The sequence below is a fragment of the Pteronotus mesoamericanus genome, unplaced genomic scaffold, assembly GCF_021234165.1.
Source record: "Pteronotus mesoamericanus isolate MK-2021 breed Mesoamerican mustached bat unplaced genomic scaffold, CSHL_Meso_final scaffold_651, whole genome shotgun sequence".
NCBI lineage: Eukaryota > Metazoa > Chordata > Mammalia > Chiroptera > Mormoopidae > Pteronotus > Pteronotus mesoamericanus.
In genome coordinates this window covers 26,673,275-26,691,133 of record NW_026555325.1, presented here as the reverse complement: position 1 = coordinate 26,691,133, position 17,859 = coordinate 26,673,275, and the positions used below count along the sequence as shown (strand labels likewise).

General features: G+C 34.6%; 1 protein-coding gene across 4 annotated transcripts in view; it reads left to right on the top strand.

The window, feature by feature from the left end:
• Positions 1-2,754, top strand: part of COBLL1 (cordon-bleu WH2 repeat protein like 1) — a 153,775-nt gene extending 151,021 nt beyond the window's left edge. For all 4 annotated transcript variants that reach the window (XM_054562573.1, XM_054562571.1, XM_054562572.1 and 1 more), the window contains one exon: positions 1,502-2,754. In XM_054562573.1, the coding sequence (XP_054418548.1) occupies positions 1,502-1,588 (87 nt within the window). In that variant the 3' untranslated portion in view covers positions 1,589-2,754. The remainder of the gene's footprint in view (positions 1-1,501) is intronic.
• Positions 2,755-17,859: the final 15,105 nt, after the last annotated feature.

Genomic DNA, 17,859 nt, shown 5'->3' with positions numbered 1-17,859 from the left:
ATAAAAATAGAATCTTCTGTAAAACATTCATAAACATATTTCTTTGAAAATCTCTATCTTATTACATATATATCTATGCTCTTCTTTTAAAACTACATATTATTTTTGAATGTACATAAGCTTATTTGCTCCTTATTGGTAGGCATTTAACTAGATTCTAGTTTTTCATTATAAATGGTGTGATCATGAACATTTCTTACTTGCAGACATTTGGAGCCACCAATATGTTTTTTAAATGCTTAAAACAAATATTCTTTTACTTTGCAAAGGATTATGAGAACTATAATTGTGGTAAAAAATACAGGAGTAATTTTTACACGTAGAGACTTTTTGGACCACAGCTACATAATGAAGAGCCGTTACCTGTGTGTTGTTTGTTGGCTATCTTTGGAAAGAAATCGCATATGAATACAAAACAGGGCACAGATGAGATTTTCTTCCCCTGCCGGCAACTTTTCTTCTCAGCTATTTTATTTCAGGTGGACGTTGTCAATCGTTCTTTGCCATCCTGGATTCATAGGAGAGTCAAGAAAATTGACTAGTTTAGATAACCAACTTTTGTTTAGTAAATGGCAACAAATGAAGCCCAGCGAAACCAAATCCAAACTAAAACTCCCAATTGTATTTTCCTTTTTATTAGCTTACTCTGTTCCTGGGCAGAATCATTGGCCCTTTGTACTTTAGTTCTCTTCTTGTGAGATGATAATGTTCGGTTATGAATCTAAACTGGTCAAACTGTAATCTAGACATAAACTATTTCTTAAAATATTATAATATTTAATTTATTTAAAAATATTGTACCTACTTACTATTTAAAATCCAGATGATTTTTTTACTTTTTTCTAAATAATGGAATTTCAAGCTATTTAGGAAATTCTTGTTATAGTGTTTTTCATTCACTTACACTTTAGCAATAGAAGACTGCCATAAATTTTGGAACTTACCAGTTTATTTATTGAAAAAAAAAACATGTTTTGGCATAACAGCCATAAATTGGACTTTTTTAGCCCTTTATATGAAAGCATTTTAAAAACCAAAGCTCTTTTTTCTTCTTAATAAATAAGAGGTACCTGTGAACTTCAAGTTAATATATACCATCAATACAAAAATTGTAAAATTAATTGCTTTGTGGAGTTAATTTGTCTACGTTCTCCAAGGCACTTTTGAGGAGCCAGAATTAATCTAGCTAAAAATGCTCTTTAACAGCTTGGCCTGCAGTCTGTTTGTACTCTTGTCCTTTGAGTTGATTTGGCAATTTTGTAAAGACTAAGATGTGTTAATGGATTATTTAATGTGTTTGTTGTGAAAATAACAACTCTCTTATTTTTAATTTCATGGTAGAATGAACATTTATTCTCAGTTATTTGTAATTTATTGCATAAGAAATACTAAATGTTAACATTTACAATTAAGCATAAGTTAAATATAGTAATTGCTGAAAACTGAAAATTATCTATCCCATTTTAAATTGACAGGTGTAAAGTGTGTTTCTTTCTCTTAGGTCACTGTTCCATCAAATACAATATCTATGAATGGAAGGTCAAGACTCAGCCATTCCATGTCCCTTGATGCCCAGGACGGCCATTAAATGTTGCCCTGCCATACTGCACTTCACCTCCTCACTTCATGGAACAACTTCATACAATAGAGAACGCTGGCAAATGTATATTCAGATGTACACTAATATATTATCTATTAAAGTGTAAGAATTTGTGTTGTGGCTTTTAATGCCAAAAGAAGAATTATCAGAATTTATAATTTATAATATTTTTGACCTTTTATGCCTTAAGAGCTGAATATGCTACTTTAGAACTTTAAGACAAGGTGTTATGACTCATTTTTTTCAAATGAGAAATACTCTTTTTTTATTTCACTTACTGATTGACACATTCTCTGCAATGTGACTTAGACAAAAGGATAAATTAAGAGTCATAGACATATTTGTATGATACATGAATAAACTAGGCAAACTCAGATGTGACATTGGCTGCCTCAATGGAACTGTTTAATTATAAATGTTAATAAGTTATATTAAAGCCTGTTTTGTGCTGTAAGTATGATCTAGAAAACCAATGATATCAAATTAGTATATTTAGTTCAATAGTTAATTTCAGTGATGAATCATGTAGTATGCAGGTCTTCTGCATTTTTTGTGTAATTACAAAATCAGTGTCAAATTTATGGGAAGCACATTATATTTTAATACTTTATTGATATGGAACACTTTTTTTTAATCTTTAGAACTTAAATTGCACAAGATAAATTTTAAATATTTTCTGTATATAATTATGATATTATTGTCACAGAGATATTACACATTTTATGTACCAGAAGCCTTAAAAAAATCTTCCTGTGAAAATGTTGATATATTGTGACAGTCATTTCTCATTTAATATGTAGAGAGGAATAGGGGTTAGCTTATGTCCACATTGGAAAATTTTAAAGACTACTTGGAGGTCCCAGAAATCTTGATTTTAATTAAAGTAAAATGATAAAGTCGTGTAGTTCACATGCTAATATTCTAAATAATAATATATATTTACATTGAAGCTAAAACTGTTAAGCAAAACAGTGCCTAATTTGTTGGTTTCTAAGTGTTCTGGAGTCTAGAGATTGTTAATGTTCTATTCCTACATTAAGAATTTAATTGCTCACTTGTTCTAAAAGCTTTGTCAAACAAGCTGAGGTTGTTTTTCTCTAAAGCTACTGAGATATTTGCCTCTCTGGAAAATATGTTGATTTTTTTTCCTGTTTAATAAATGAAAGTTACATATTTGGGATGCTTTTTTTAATGCAGTTTGTGTTAGCCAGCCTATTTGTATACTTCACCCGATGAACACATCTCTTATAGTCTGTAAACAAACAAATAAAGTCATTCCTACCATTTATTAGGGTCCTTAGTATACAAGTAAGCCCAGGCATTATAATTCTAAAATGCACAATCAAACATGTAAAATGCTTAGCAACATTCCCGATACCTGGAAAGCATAGGTTAAGTGTTAAATGCTGCTATTTCTTTGAATCAAACTTGGAGAGACCTTCATATATGAAAATTTAAGTTACATCATTATAAACTAGTATGGAAAGGGGTTACTTTTTGAAAAATTTTGTTCATATATTTGGTTTTCCACTTGGAAAAAAATAAATTTGGATCTGTACCTCAAACCATAAACAAATATATGTGAGTTGGATTAAAAACAACTTTTTTAAAAGTAATATTAAACTTAAAAGAACATATTCAACATTTTCAGGCCTCAGCATGGGAAAAATTATTTAAGATAAAGAGGTACAGTCATAAAAGATATGATTAGTTTAAATATATGAAAATTTAAAATTTGTATTTGCATTAAGTAGTGTAAAAGTAAGAAATAAGCTACAGTATGTTTTTAATACATAAGGGATAATTTATAAAAATGTGGAACTATAAAACTCGTAATAAAAACTGCCTGGTAGAAATATGAACACACCGAAAAAAAACAAAAGTATTTTTTACAAGAAAAAATCTGAAAGGCCAAAAACATGGAAAAAATACTCTTCACTAATAATCAAGGAAATACAAGTTTAAAACACAAGGTTCCACATTACACCCATTAAATTAGCAAAAACATAAGTTTCAAAATACAAATGTTGTCAAGAGCAATGGAGTAGTGAGACCACTTTTTCTGTTGGTGAGGATCTGAGATGGCTGCTATTTGTGCTGGGCTTGGAGATTCCCAGGCAAATCCTAGCTGTGAATCCCAGCTGGCTGCTGCTAGTGCTGTGCCTGGGACCACTTAGCAAGGGTAAGGAGATGGTGGCTCACTGAGGCCAGCTATTACTTGTTTGAAAGGATTTAGTGTTTGTGGAGCTTGAGCCAAGACCAGCCATTCAAAGGTCTACATTCATATGTTAAAGGCTGTAAGTTGGGTGGGATGGAGCCTCACTGGATCTCCATGGTGGGGCAAACTGTTAGCCAGGTTGATGGCGTTTCAGCTGTGTCACCCACCTCCTGGCTCTGTGGCTCTGCCTGCCTTTCTGTCCGGGAGAAAGCTGCCCCCCAGCTCCTGCCTTGATGCCAGCCGCTTCAGTTCCTCCCTGAATGCCACTGGTGCCTTTCAAGCTGCTGCCTCGGTGCTGGAGTTCAGAGGAAGTGAGTTCACGTGTGAGTTCTTTAAGAGGAACTGGTTGGGGTTGCAGAAGTTTCTTTCACCAACTCAATCCCTGCTGGATTTTGCAGCCAGAAATTGTAGGGACTTATCTTCCTGGCACCAGCACCCTGGGCTGGGGTCCTGGTATGGGGCTGGGATTCCTCACTCCTGAGTTATCCCTCCCAAATTTTTATCTACCACACATGGGTGTGGGACCAGCCCTTTCCACTCTTCCTACCGGTCTGGGTGGATGTGATTCCTTTAATTCCATAGTTGTCAGACTTTCATTCATCTTGATTTCTGCCAGTTCTGAGTGATGGTGGTTCTATAATTTAGTTGTGCGAGGTGAACCCTGTTTACCTATGCTACCATCTTTACTGGAATTGACCTAGTTTTGACCTATATCTCTTGCCTCTCCCAAAACTTAACTCCTAGTAGCCTAGTTTTGACTGAAAGCCTTACTGATAATATAAACAGTTAACACATAGTTTGCATATTATATGTATTATATAATATATTCTTACAAAAAAATAAGTTAAAGGAAATTATTATAAAAACCATAGGAAAAGAAAATACATTTATACTACTGTATATACTGAAAAAATTCTGGGTATAAGTGGGCTCACACAGATTCATCCCATGTGTTTAAGGATCAACTGTACTTGAAACTGGAAGAGTCCCAATTGATACAATTATTTTTCTAGTGCTGGTTCATTTTCTACCTACTACCGGTAAAGACAAATACAAAATGAGCTAAGAATCATACTTAACACTTTTACACTCTATTGCCTTCGATAAATGACCAAATAAAAGATGGCTTGCAATTAGACGTCACAATGAAGATTTTTCATGGAGAAAGTGTTTTTGTTTCTGAGATTGTTTTTGATGTACACGTAGCTCATATTTACTTGGTGCTTTAGTGTTTACACAGAATTTTTATTTGATCCATATATAGAACCAAAAACTACACAAAAAGATTGCTAATTTACAAAGGTCACACAACCAGATAAATGGCAAAAGCCCAAATCAGATTTCTGGTCTGCTCTTTCCAATAGTCAAATTTTACAAATGATGAAGATGGTGCTAGATTTCAAAGCACTCCGAAATAGTAACCTACTTATTCTGGATCTTCAGTTGGTTTTCTTTTTCTTTTAAATGTTACTGCTTTCCTGCAAGTTTTCACCCTTAACACGTCAGATTCTTCATATGGATAGATATGTGTTGTTTACGGCAAGAAAAAAATGCCACCATGTGCTCCCTCAAAAGAACTTTTCTGACAGGTATTTCAAGAAGAATCGTGAAACATTCTGGTAATTTGTGTAGAACTGTTGGCATTTTTGCTTCACAAACTGAAGAAATTCGTCTGGAAATCTTGCAAATAAGTCATCTTGGAGAAGAAAAAGTGCTATAATTTCAAAGAAATTTATAGCTTTCAAAACAGGCAACTTTTTTATTTCATAATTTATTCTTTTATTTCCTACCCACTCCGTGCTAGATTATAATGACGGCCCAAATTCTTTACCTTATCTGCATTCACACCTTTTGCCATGTGACTTTGCAGTTCTTTCAATAAAGAGACAGAACCCATTTCTTCACCCATAAAAGCAGGTTTTGTGACTAATAGAATGAGATAAAAATGACACCAGGCCAGTACTTAGATTAGGTCTCAAAGGTCTACATTTGTTTGCTTGCTCTCCCTGTGCCTGAAATGTGACATCCCTGAGCCAGCTGAATGAATGGATGTTCTTAGAAGAGGAAGAGATGCATGGAGCAGAGCTCTCAACTGAGGCCAGCCTAGAGCATTCAACAGCCCGACCTTTAGAGGTCAGCAAGCTCAGCTAAAATCAGCAGGCCCACAAAGCCTCCGCCAGATGACTCGATGTGTGAGCAATAAATGCTTACCCCCCAGGTATGCCACTGAGGCTTCATGGCTGGATGTTATATAGTCTTGGTGTGGCAATAGATGCAATACACCCTCAAACTTGTATACAAGTGACTCTACCTACCCTAATCACAAATTCATTCACTGTGTCCAGCTTCACATACACTATTTTCCCCAGAGCCCCACAGATTTTGTTAAATGCAACACAAATGCACCTCAGATACTGTGTCTAGCTCAACTCTGTCCCAACTAGCTCAAAAACAATTTTAACTTAATACTTGCTTTATTATTTGTGATGCAGAAACACTTTCCCTTTCTTTATTCTTCTCTCTCATTGGTTATTTATTGGTATGGTGATTGAGACTACATACCAGTTTAAACCTAGAAAGAAGAAAACCTGGGATTTATGGGAAAAAATGAGATACAGGCCATCAAGGGAAGTCATAGGCTGATTGGTGCAGCAGGGTTGGGAGAAAACAGCCTCAGAGATTCCTCCCTACCCTACTGGGTCCAAAGCATCAGCCCAGACAAATAATAGATCTGGTATGATAAAACATTAAAATTTATCAACAGTCTTAAAAGACAATAACTATATGTTGACACGGGGAAAGACTTATTAACTAGGATAAAAATGCAGGGATCATAAAGCAAGTAATATTGTAAAATCAACCAAAGTATATTAAAATAAAGAAATAAAAACTTGTAGTCATTAAATGAGATAATGAAGTAATCGAAAATTCAATCTAGTCAATGGCAGTAATTATTTGCAACACATTTAAACATATCTGTATAGAGAAGTTGTCAATAAGAAATTCGGCAGAAAACCCAATATAAAATATGAATACAAAGTTAGGCACTTTATTAAAAGGTAAATGCAAACACCCTAGACATATAAAAAAATGTTCAAATTCCTTAAAAACTAGAGAAATATAAATTAAAACCAGAGTAAGATGCCACAACCTATCTACAGAATAAAATATACGGATTGAATTGCTATATGTTAAGGATGAAGTAGAGCCCTAGAAATTCACTTGGGAACATAAGAGCTCAGATATAAAAGAGCTCCACAGCCCCCTCAGAAGCATTTTAGACTTGTGTATTTTATAGAATTGCCAGATAAAACATAGGATGCCCAAATAAAATTGAATTTCAGATAAGCAATGGATTACTTTTTAGTATGAGCACGTCCCATGCAACATTTGGACATATTTATACTGAAAAAATAATCATTTATCTGAATTTCGAGTTTACCTGGACATCCTTTTTTTTTCTTTGCTAAATCTGGCTATTCTACTCTCTCATTAAAAATCACGGAGTACATTGAAGAGAAAATAAAGCACCTAACATGTGCGAGAAAAAAGTGGGTCCAAGCTAGCTAAGTCAAGAGACAAAGTGGAATTATGGGAAAGAGTAACTCAACCTTTGGTTCCTTTTCATGGCTCATCATCAGAAAATCCTTCATGTATTGTATAGGGAGAGGTTCACTGGAGAATTCATAGTGAAGAAATCTTTTGGATGATTTCTGCTGGCGGATTTTAGATACTACAACTCATTGGGAAATAATATACTTAAGAAATTCTACTACTGGCCTTATTAACCTCCACATCATTATAATGATAATTATAACAATTGTTCAATTTAGGTGAGAAGTATATGGGTTATAAGTATATGTGCTTTTTAACTTTTTTGCATATTTGAAATTATAAAAAAGAGGGGAATAAATTATTGGGATACTCCTATTATAGCAAACATCTGCACTATACACATGGTGGGGGGGAAGAGACTTAATTTGTCCTTTCCACCAATTAATAATTTTATGCAAGTCAGGGGAGATGACATGATACAAGTATTAATTTGCAAAAGCAAATTGCTGTTAGCAAAGTTTATTGAAATAAACTAAAAATAATACACTCAAAAATCTGATTGAACACAGCATCATTTATAAGAAAGAGGGTGGAAAGAACTAAGGAAATATAATGTAAGTACGACCTATGAACCATTTACTTCGCAGGAGACATATGAGGTCAGTTCTATCATCCCATTTTGCAAATGAGGCTCAGAGAAGCTAAGGAGCTCACTGGAGTAATGCTGAGGTTAAAGAGAGAGATTTAATTCCATGGCCTTCATTTTCTCCCACTGTCCTCTGCTTCTACTTTCCTGCCACAAATTTGTACTTTACAATCAATCCTCAAAAAGGAAGGAATTTTTGTTGTGTTTTTAATTTTTGCAGTCAGTATCTCTGATAGAGTACATGCCTAGCTTTTGTAAACCTAATCTCAATTGCCCAAACTTGGAAAAAAATCAAAATGAGTGATTGATATTTCTCTGAAACCAGTTACTCTGCCATTTTGAAACATAAAGGATGGATATTAATATCTACTAGGTGTTGTGACACATCCCCAGTAAATATTACTTTGGGTGCCTCAATGAACTGTGCTAAATACTTGAGAAAAGGATTGCCCTTGTCCTCAAGAAGGTGGATTTTAGATACTACTACTCATTGGGAAATAATATACTTAAGAAATTCTACTACGGGCCTTATTAACCTCCACATTATTATGATGATAATTACAATTGTTCAATCCATGCCTTTCCCCAGGGATCTGACACATCGCATCATTTCCACCATTTTTGAAGTTACCTAAATTAGTAAGTGTTTGGGGGCTCTTTTTATCTGTTCTATCAGTTAAGATGTATATTCCCACACCAAAGTCACACTGTCTTCCTTACTATAACTTTATAATAAACCTTTATATATTGGAGTCATTCCTTTTCCCTCTTCTTTCAAAATGTTTTGGCTATTCTGGGCTTTATACTCTTCTATGTTAATTTTAGAATAACTTTGTTAAGTTCCATGTGTATGAAAATTTAACAGACAAGCTATGTTTCTGGCTAATAAATGTGAAGAATAGCTCAACTTTACCAGTAATCATGGGAATGCAAACCAAGACCACAAGGACATACCATCGGAACATACTGACAAAAATTCAGAAGTTAAATATGCTGAGTTTTAGAATGTCGACTGATAGAATCTCTTTTACTCTGCTGGTAGGAGTATAAGTTGGTACAAACACTTTGGAAAACAGGACAGAATTATATAATATTTAACATTTGCATATATTCTTTTATGTCTCTAGATCCAGTCTCCAACCTTTGCTCTGCTCTGTGTTCTTGGAAGCTTACCTTTGTAGAATTCATCAGTGGTCTCCCTCGCATTGTGGCTTCCTGTTGGGTTCAGCCCATGAGAAAGACGCTGGCAAAACATTGGAGAGAACGGTTAACATTGAAATCAGAGTTCTTAGTGGGATCAGCTCCCTCTCTTCCCAGCTGTTGACTGTCTTGAGTTTTACTGAAAGCCAGAGCTCTGTTGGGTAATTCTCTCCTGCAGCTGCAGCTGCCCTCTTCAGGTTCCAGTAATTGCTCCCTTCTCTTCAAGGGATAGGGACGGTGATGGCTCCTTACCCTTGTTCGTCTCAGTGTGCTGCATTATCCTGTCATTGTTCCTTTATTAAGCTTTCCTCAATTTGACCTTGTTCCAGACAGGACCCTTATTGGTACAACCTAAAATTTAAAAATTTCACTCTTAGGCACATACGCAAGAGAAACCAAAGCAGGAATGCTTTCCAGGACATATGTTCAAGAATGTTTGCAATACGCTTCACATACTTTGGTAATAGCGAAGGAAGGAAAGAAGGGAGGGAGGGAGGGAGGGTAGGAAGGAGGGAGGAAGGACCCAAAAGCCAATGGTGATACATTATTCCAACATAATATTATGCAAGAGTGAAAATTAATTATAATCACATGCAACAGTACAGATGAATCTTAGTAACCAATTGTTAAGAAAAATATTTTGATGCAAGTCATAGAAGGTAAAATATAGCATAATAATCTTTTAATAAAATTAAAGATACACTATTTATATATTCATATATGTGCATAACTTTTAAAACATTAAGCATGATAAAAACCAAATTTAGGACTGTGGTTACCTCTGAGACCAAAGAAGAAGCATAAGATTAGGGTAGGCAAAGAGCACATGGTTAGATTATTGATAATATTTTATTATTCTATGTTATAAATTATGTGATAAATTCTGGGGTTAAAATTATTAAAAAATTGGTTAACTAAAAACAAATGTATAATTGGTTATTGTTAGAAATAAAATGTAGGTTTACAAGGTCTGGAATTCAAGGCTAAAAATTTGAACTCTAAGTCAGCTGAATTTTTTAAATTAATCTGCCCAAAGTGAACAAAAGCTGAAAATCCTTTGCCAAGTCCAAGTGTGAACTGATGGAGTTCTGGCCTTAGAATCATGACATCAGAAGACCTTTGGAGGGAAAGAAGAGCTGGGCTAAGAATCGATAGTGCTCTTCATGGAAGTACAAAAGGCAAAAACAAGAAAGAACTGAAATAGGCCAAAGTTAATAATCTGGGACAAATTTTCCATAACAGAACTTTTGAAACTATTATTTTAAATGTAATCGTTTAAGGATATATGAAGAATTTTGAACCATTTGACACTATCTCCACAGTGACTAAGTTTATGCTAAATGATACTGAATGTCTTCACTTCTTGGGCTCTTCCCAGTCCTTACTCTGTATGCGGAATTATATACAAAAGCGAATCTTTGACACTGTAAATCATGGTTGGGTTTTAGCTACATCTGCTAGATCAGTTATACCTATCTAGCTGATAGAAGTTGTTCAAAGTTTTCTTTGTGTGTGTTTTTGTTTGTTTTTATAGTGGGAGGAGTACCATTAAAAAATATAAAGTGACATCAACTAAAACAGTTAAAGAAACCCTATTCCAAATTAGAGTGTAAATTGTAGAATATATTTTAATAATTAACATTTCTCTGAAATATTTAAATGGTACCCAATTTCCTGCATTTAATACAAATAACAAATCTTATTAGCGAATTCAATCCTGTGGGTTGAGTTGTTAGTCCTAGTACTCTATTTATACAATTATTTTTCAAGTTTATTTCCTATTTTTATCTTGTCCTTCAACTGCAGCATACTTCAAGTTTGCCTATTTTTAGTGCACTCAAGTACCACACATCGGAAATGCCTTAGCACTTAACTGCAATACCACGGCAGTCCTGGACTGTGCCTTCCCTTGTAGCATGTGGCTTGCGCTCATGTTGTCTATGCCTTTCAATTTAACTGGTGAGTTTAAAGTTTATTATTTACCTATCATAAAGAATATTCATGTTATTACAAGAAGAAAAAAAACAATAAAATATTTTGATTACCCATGTATTTTAAAAGAGACCTCAAAAACCTTATTGAAAAATGGGATAACACATTGAATACAGATGCTAAAGATAAAGTAAATCATTTTAGTATCCCTGGGACTTTTGACTGACTCTTTGTCCAGTCTCGATTTTAGGAACCCTTATATGAAAATTGTTTTATTTTTTAAGAAAAGAAATCAGACAAATAAATTTGACTTCTCGGAGATTCTTTGACAGCTCTCTTTTCTTTTTAAAATCCTTGTCTAGATGAGATGTTTGTGGAACGATCTGACATTCACTTAAATATGAACTTAAAATCTGATTCAAATATCTCTAATATTTGAGTGGGGGCCAAAACATCAAGTGTGTTTACAGATATCTAGTTCATATTTTTGTAGATTACCCAAATCTACTCACTTTTAGAAGGCTGAGAAGTAGGATCAGAAGAAGAAAGAACTGACGATGTAATTATGACACCATGTGGACAACAGTGGCCAGATAAATGGGAATGTGTTTCCTTCGCCTTAGCCAGCAGCCTCGTCAATGTCCTCTGTTGCATCATGTGAGGAACAACTGAGTTCCTTTTCAACAAACACTGGCTGTTGGTCTTTTCATTTCTTCCCAGAGTTCTTGTTTTATCAAGACAAAGTTCTCTGGAGTACCACAGAAATTTTTGCCTTAAGGGATGTAGCACAATGAAATTAGATTATTTTCTTGAAACTTTAAGTGACCATAAAGAAATCAGAAGAAAAACGGGCCTCTGCCCAATGTAATGTTCCTGAGGTGAAATTTCACTTGAAACTCACTTGAAAGGGTATGAGTTACCCTAGAAATGCCAAAGATTTTGAGACTCAGTCACTAAGGTGTGGAATAGCAAAGTGAAGTATGTTTTCACTTGGTTGCAGTAGCAACAGAAAATGACAGATGTACATTTAGAAAGATGTTACATCCATGTTATATTATTCACACTATACCTCCCTTAGCACTTAACATAATTGCAGTTTAAAAGTTATTTATCCAGTTAATTTATTTAATGAGTATTTCCCCCCTACTAACCTTTACTCTTCATGAGGACAGAATCATATCTTGTTTATTCTCCTTCCATAGTCATAACACATAATAATAACAGCATCTGACAACATTTTGCCCTTACCATATGCTTTTCTAAATGCTTTATTGATGGTTATCCCTTAATCTATAGCAACAATAGGTATTGTTATTACCTCCATCTTACAAATGAGGAAACTAAGGGACAAATTACTAAAGATTTCAGGCCCAATAAATAGAAATATCTAGTAAATAGAAAACCAGAATAGAAACCCAGGTGCTCTGGCTTCAGAGTCCTCATTCTCCATATTGCCTGTCAGATTACGTGTGCAATATAAATATTTGTTGAAAGAATAAATGAACAACAAAGTAAATTATATTTTTTTAGCTTGGCTAAGTAAGAAATAGATGATTTGAATTTTTATTCTACTCTCTCATTAGGAATATTGATCTACCCTCCTATGAATGTAAGAAAACAGTGGTCGTCAACAGCATCGGTAGCATGATAATAAGACAATTTCCAAGCTTTAATCTTGATACAACAATTGCAGAATTTCCACACTTTCTAAAGAATTTCTAAAGAGACATCAAAGGAATTTTGGTCATTTACACTGAATTTGATGAAAGTTGTCTTGACTGTCAAATATATTCTGTCATAAATATACATAAATACATTAGGAAAACAGAACTCTTTCATAGTACTTGTAAAAGTGGCTTATAAATTTAGAAATTCTTATAAGTGAATTCATTTATTGGTAACATCTGAGGAGAGATTTTATTGCTTTTGCGAGAAGCAGTTTCATTCAGGTGTACACAAGTCCTTGAGTAAGGCAGGGTTCTAGTGCTGGTAATGCCACCAATTTACCAGGTGGTCTTAGCGAAGTCACTTAATTTCTCAGAGCCTCAATTTCTTTATTAGTAATACTAAGCTCCTGCTAAATGACACACATGCCTTCAGAAAACAGATACAGGGACTGGCACAAATAACACCCCTCGTATTTACAAAATCATAAGCATGTATTCTGCAACATAACAGTATCACACTCAAGTACATCATATGACATTTTAGGTGAAATGTTCAAATTAAAATTATAAGTTATTACACCCATATTATTACCTTACCAACCACATTCAAGCAGGCTTTGCCTCTGCCAGACCCTGTATGTTAATGAATCCTCACATGAATAGCATGAATTTAATAGTAGCATGTTTTAAAATAGCCATTAATGACAAAAAAATAAAAATAAAACAAAAACCCTGTCCCTTCTGGAAATCTAGATTCCATCGAAGTGATGTTGTTTCTTTATGAAGAAATAGAATGAGCCATGGCAAAGTGACTCGTGTAAATGATCTCATTCGGGAGGCACCGAGGGGACAGAGACTTGTCACTGCCAAGTAAGTCACATTTAAATTCCCTCAAACCTTGAGAAATAATGTGAAGGAAAGTGCAAAAATAGCACAGTCATTCCTTTGGACCAAGTCGACTTCTAGGCCTCCTGAGAGTGCCACAGCTGTGTATTCATCTATATGCAAAGAGAAATAATAAGAATCATCTATATTTGGCACACGGCACTTTTCTATATACCTGTGTGCTCATCTATCAATATACTTTATGCAGAGCTTTTCAGTGAGGAAAGTTCCTCCATGCACACTGCCTTGTGCACAGCTATGGACACATATCAAAGATGCTTTTCCCCTCTGCAATACGGAAAATTGCAAGAGCGCACAGCCCCTCTAAACCAGCGAGAATGAAACTAGAGGCGGCTGTATCTGATTGAAACTGTGGAGAGAAATGAGATTGACAGAGTTGCAGGGCTAAGAGGTTAATGAGTCCATAGTCCTGCCTCCAGGCAGAACTGTCCTGAACCATTCCAAGCAAATGACAGCTCAGCCTCTTGGGAAGAAAAAAAAAATCTTTATAACGTGCTTCAGTAACATATTCCATTGTCTAAATGTCCTCATCCTCATAAAGTTCTGAAAGCAATATAAGTCCACACTCCTCTCTGTTTAATCTCCATGTTGACAGATATATAAAATAATAAATTGACAGACACGTCAAAGATGATGAGAGCCTCAGCGATGGGCCACAGAATTGATTACCACCACCTTTCCAGAGACCCCAGAAGAGAGAGTAATTAGCAAGTCTGTGGATTGTGTTTCTAGTTGTGGTAATATTGTGGGTCCAAATATTTGTTTTTATAAATAAGATCTACTGTTTATCATGAGTCTCTAAATGAAATTTTGCTTTGGACTTCATGGCAAGTACCATCGGTTTAGAAAACAGTATCTTAACCTGAAACATATAATCAAAGAGTAGTTCCTAACATAAAAAAGCAAAGGAAGTACGGAACTGATGTAAAAAAAAGGCCCATGCTGCTTTATTTCCTAATTTTTTTTTTGTTATAGTATTTGAATTCATGGATACTTTCTTACATATAATACTTCTAACAATAAATTACTGGCTCTTTTTCACTTTCACTGAAAACTGGCATCGACTTCTAGAAATAATGAATATGTTGGCAGTGTTATATAGAGAAAGGAGTAGCAGATTTTGGAGACCAGGTTCAAATTTCTTGTCCACTACCTATCATTTGCATGGTCTCTGGTAAGCTGCTTGATTTCTGAGCTGTGTCTTCACCTAGAAGGTGGGACTAGTAACACCTATTTCTCACTAGTCTTGCAGGATATAATGGGATAATACTGGTAAAAGTACGTAGGGCCTAGCAGATGCTAGAATAAATGTTAGTTGACCGTGAATCTAACCTGTCTGTCACCCAGTGCTGTTCTTCCTTTTTTCTCTCCATTCCTTGTAAGTTCTGATAATTGAGTGAGGGACAAACCAGCTGCCCCAGAGATGTCAGGCTGTGTTTCTACTTCCTTTGAGCCTTGTTCCTCTGTTGCTGATCCCCATGCAAACTCATCGGGATGTTCTTTAGAAATACAAAGGGTAAGGACAAGGAGACTTCCTAATACCAAGTTAAACCTGATGTTGGATGTTAACTTGAGTTTTAAAAAAAAAAATCTGTGATGTTACATTCAAACTAAGAACAAGTAGATGGAATTTAGATTCTAAAACACTATTTTCATTTTTAGAGCACTGTAACAGAGCTGTTTCATACAAAGGACAAAAAGACTGATTCAAAGATAGACTCCTTTTAAGTTCACAGGAATGAGCAATAAAGTAATTATTAGTTATTGTGAAGTAGAAATGCTAATATCTACATGAATATAAATAGATTTAGATAGCATATTATCAAATAATTATGTTCATATTACAAAATAACCAGAGATAAACATAGATACTTTTTAAAACATCACTCCTAATTTTATGATCCAGAAACAACCACTTATAATATTTGGGTAAGTTTTCTCTTTATCTTTTTCTGCACATATTCTAGCAAGCAAGAATGCTTCCAAGCTCAAGTTCTGTCACTTGCTAGTTGGTCTTGGGCAAGTTATTTAGTTTCTCTAAGCATCTGTCACTGCAGCTGGAAACCGGTATCAACTTCATAGAGTTGTGATGATTAGTGCAATAATGCCTATAGAGCATTCAATATTGCATATGGCACATAATAAACATTCAAGTATGTCAGCTATTGTTATTATCTTTGTAATATTTTTAAATGAGAACATGGTAATTCAAGGAGAAGGTTACTAGCAAGCTATCGTGACTTGGGCTTTTAGAGTCTGTGCAGTACTAAACGATTTCTCACATAACAAGACACTGGACAATTTATTGAATGCATTACTATGTGATTCCAGACATTATGATACCATGACTCATTCGATCCTCACAACAGTCCTGAGACAGGTGGTATTATGGTTATCCCCACTTTACACATGAGTAAACTGCATCAAAGTCTCACAGCTAAGTGGCAAAGCTCGCATTTAAATGCAATCAATCTAGTTCCAGAGTCCATTTTTGTAAACAGATATAGAAGACTTTAATATTGAGCAGGTATTTTTGTAAATATTACAGTTTAAGTCAAACATTCTACAAAGTCCATGCTTTGCAATTAATTAGAAAAGAACCAGATAGATAAATACCAAGAAAAGAATTAAATGTCTGTCCACTGCTTTTTAGATAGAATGTTTTGCAACGCTCCCAATTGGCCCATTATGTCCATCCGGCAAAGTTACAGGGCCTCACATTCTATCCATTTCTTCTGAACTTTGTAGGTGGCTAGGAATGGTTAGACAGCAAGCAGTGTTCTTGGAAAAATAGATTTGTATTACCCTTGGAAACAGACTGTGTTGCAAGAAATTCTTTGGCATAAAAATAAGGCTGAGAATACACAGTTGTCTCTCAGATGGTGTGGGTTTGGAAACATAAGCCAAAGTGGACAAGCCAAACCCTTTAAGTCTTCCTTTTCCTTTGTATTGAATTCCAGAATGTGTTTTTTATGTCACTGTGTAGCATTTGTGTTTGTCCTTATTTATTCCTTCGTAATATTTTATTGAGTGGATATAACAATGGCTATTGAATGAAAACAAGATTCCTCAGTCATTCTAAAATAAGTTAAAAGTTCTATGCTCTCCCAGTGTGTCTGCTCATCTCTTTTGGATAATGAAGAAACAAAGAAAAGAAAAAGCATCCCAAAGCACAGGTGTGTAGAATGATAAAGCAAAATTGCTCTTAACTTTTGGGTAAAACTGTATGTTTACATATGGCTGATAAAAGTATAAATTGGTATATTCCTTAGAAAACAATTTGGCAACAAAGTATACTATAAATGTTCAAATCATTTGGCACAGTTTCCCCTATTCTTGAGAATTTATTGTAAGGCAATAATTAAAAGAAAAAAATAACCATAAATGTAAAGAAAATTCAAATATAGCAGTAATTATAAATAAAACCCAAGGAACAAACTGATTGTTCAACGATCAAGGGATAGATAAGCAGACATCTATGGAATATTTTGTCCCCCCAAATAATTACAAACATGAACTATATAATAACATAGAAAAACAAAAAGTTTAAAAACAGAGCACTAAATGATTTGTATACTTAATTATACCATATGATGTGACTAAACTGGAAGGTAGCATTGAATAATAGAAGCATCATATTAAAATACGAATAAAGTCTATCTGTGTAATTTTTCTTTTAAAATTTCTTTAAATGTTGCTTGAGATATGCAAAAGAATTAACAAGTGAAATAAATAAATGGATGAAGAAATTTCTTTGTCATTAAAAGAGCAAGAAAATCTTCCTCTTCCCACCCCGAAGGGACTGAAACCAATGAACCAAACACATCTAACACTAAATAAACTCCTTGACATTTGCCTTCGGGTAGAGCTGGTATGTATAGGGCTTATATGTGAACTAGCCACTCTAGTGGAAAGAGATTGAATGAACTTTTGAAGTAGGGTCTTTAATTGGCCATAAGATTTCACTTCAAAAATTAGAGTATAGCCATTCTCTCTCTCTCTTCCCGCCTGCCCCCCCCCACCCAAAACTAGAGAAGACAGAGATATTTCTCCTTTCCTCTTAACAAATTGCTTTCCCTGATCATCAACATAGCTTTAAGGTCCCTTCTATTCACTTTTTCCTCCCTTTACCTTC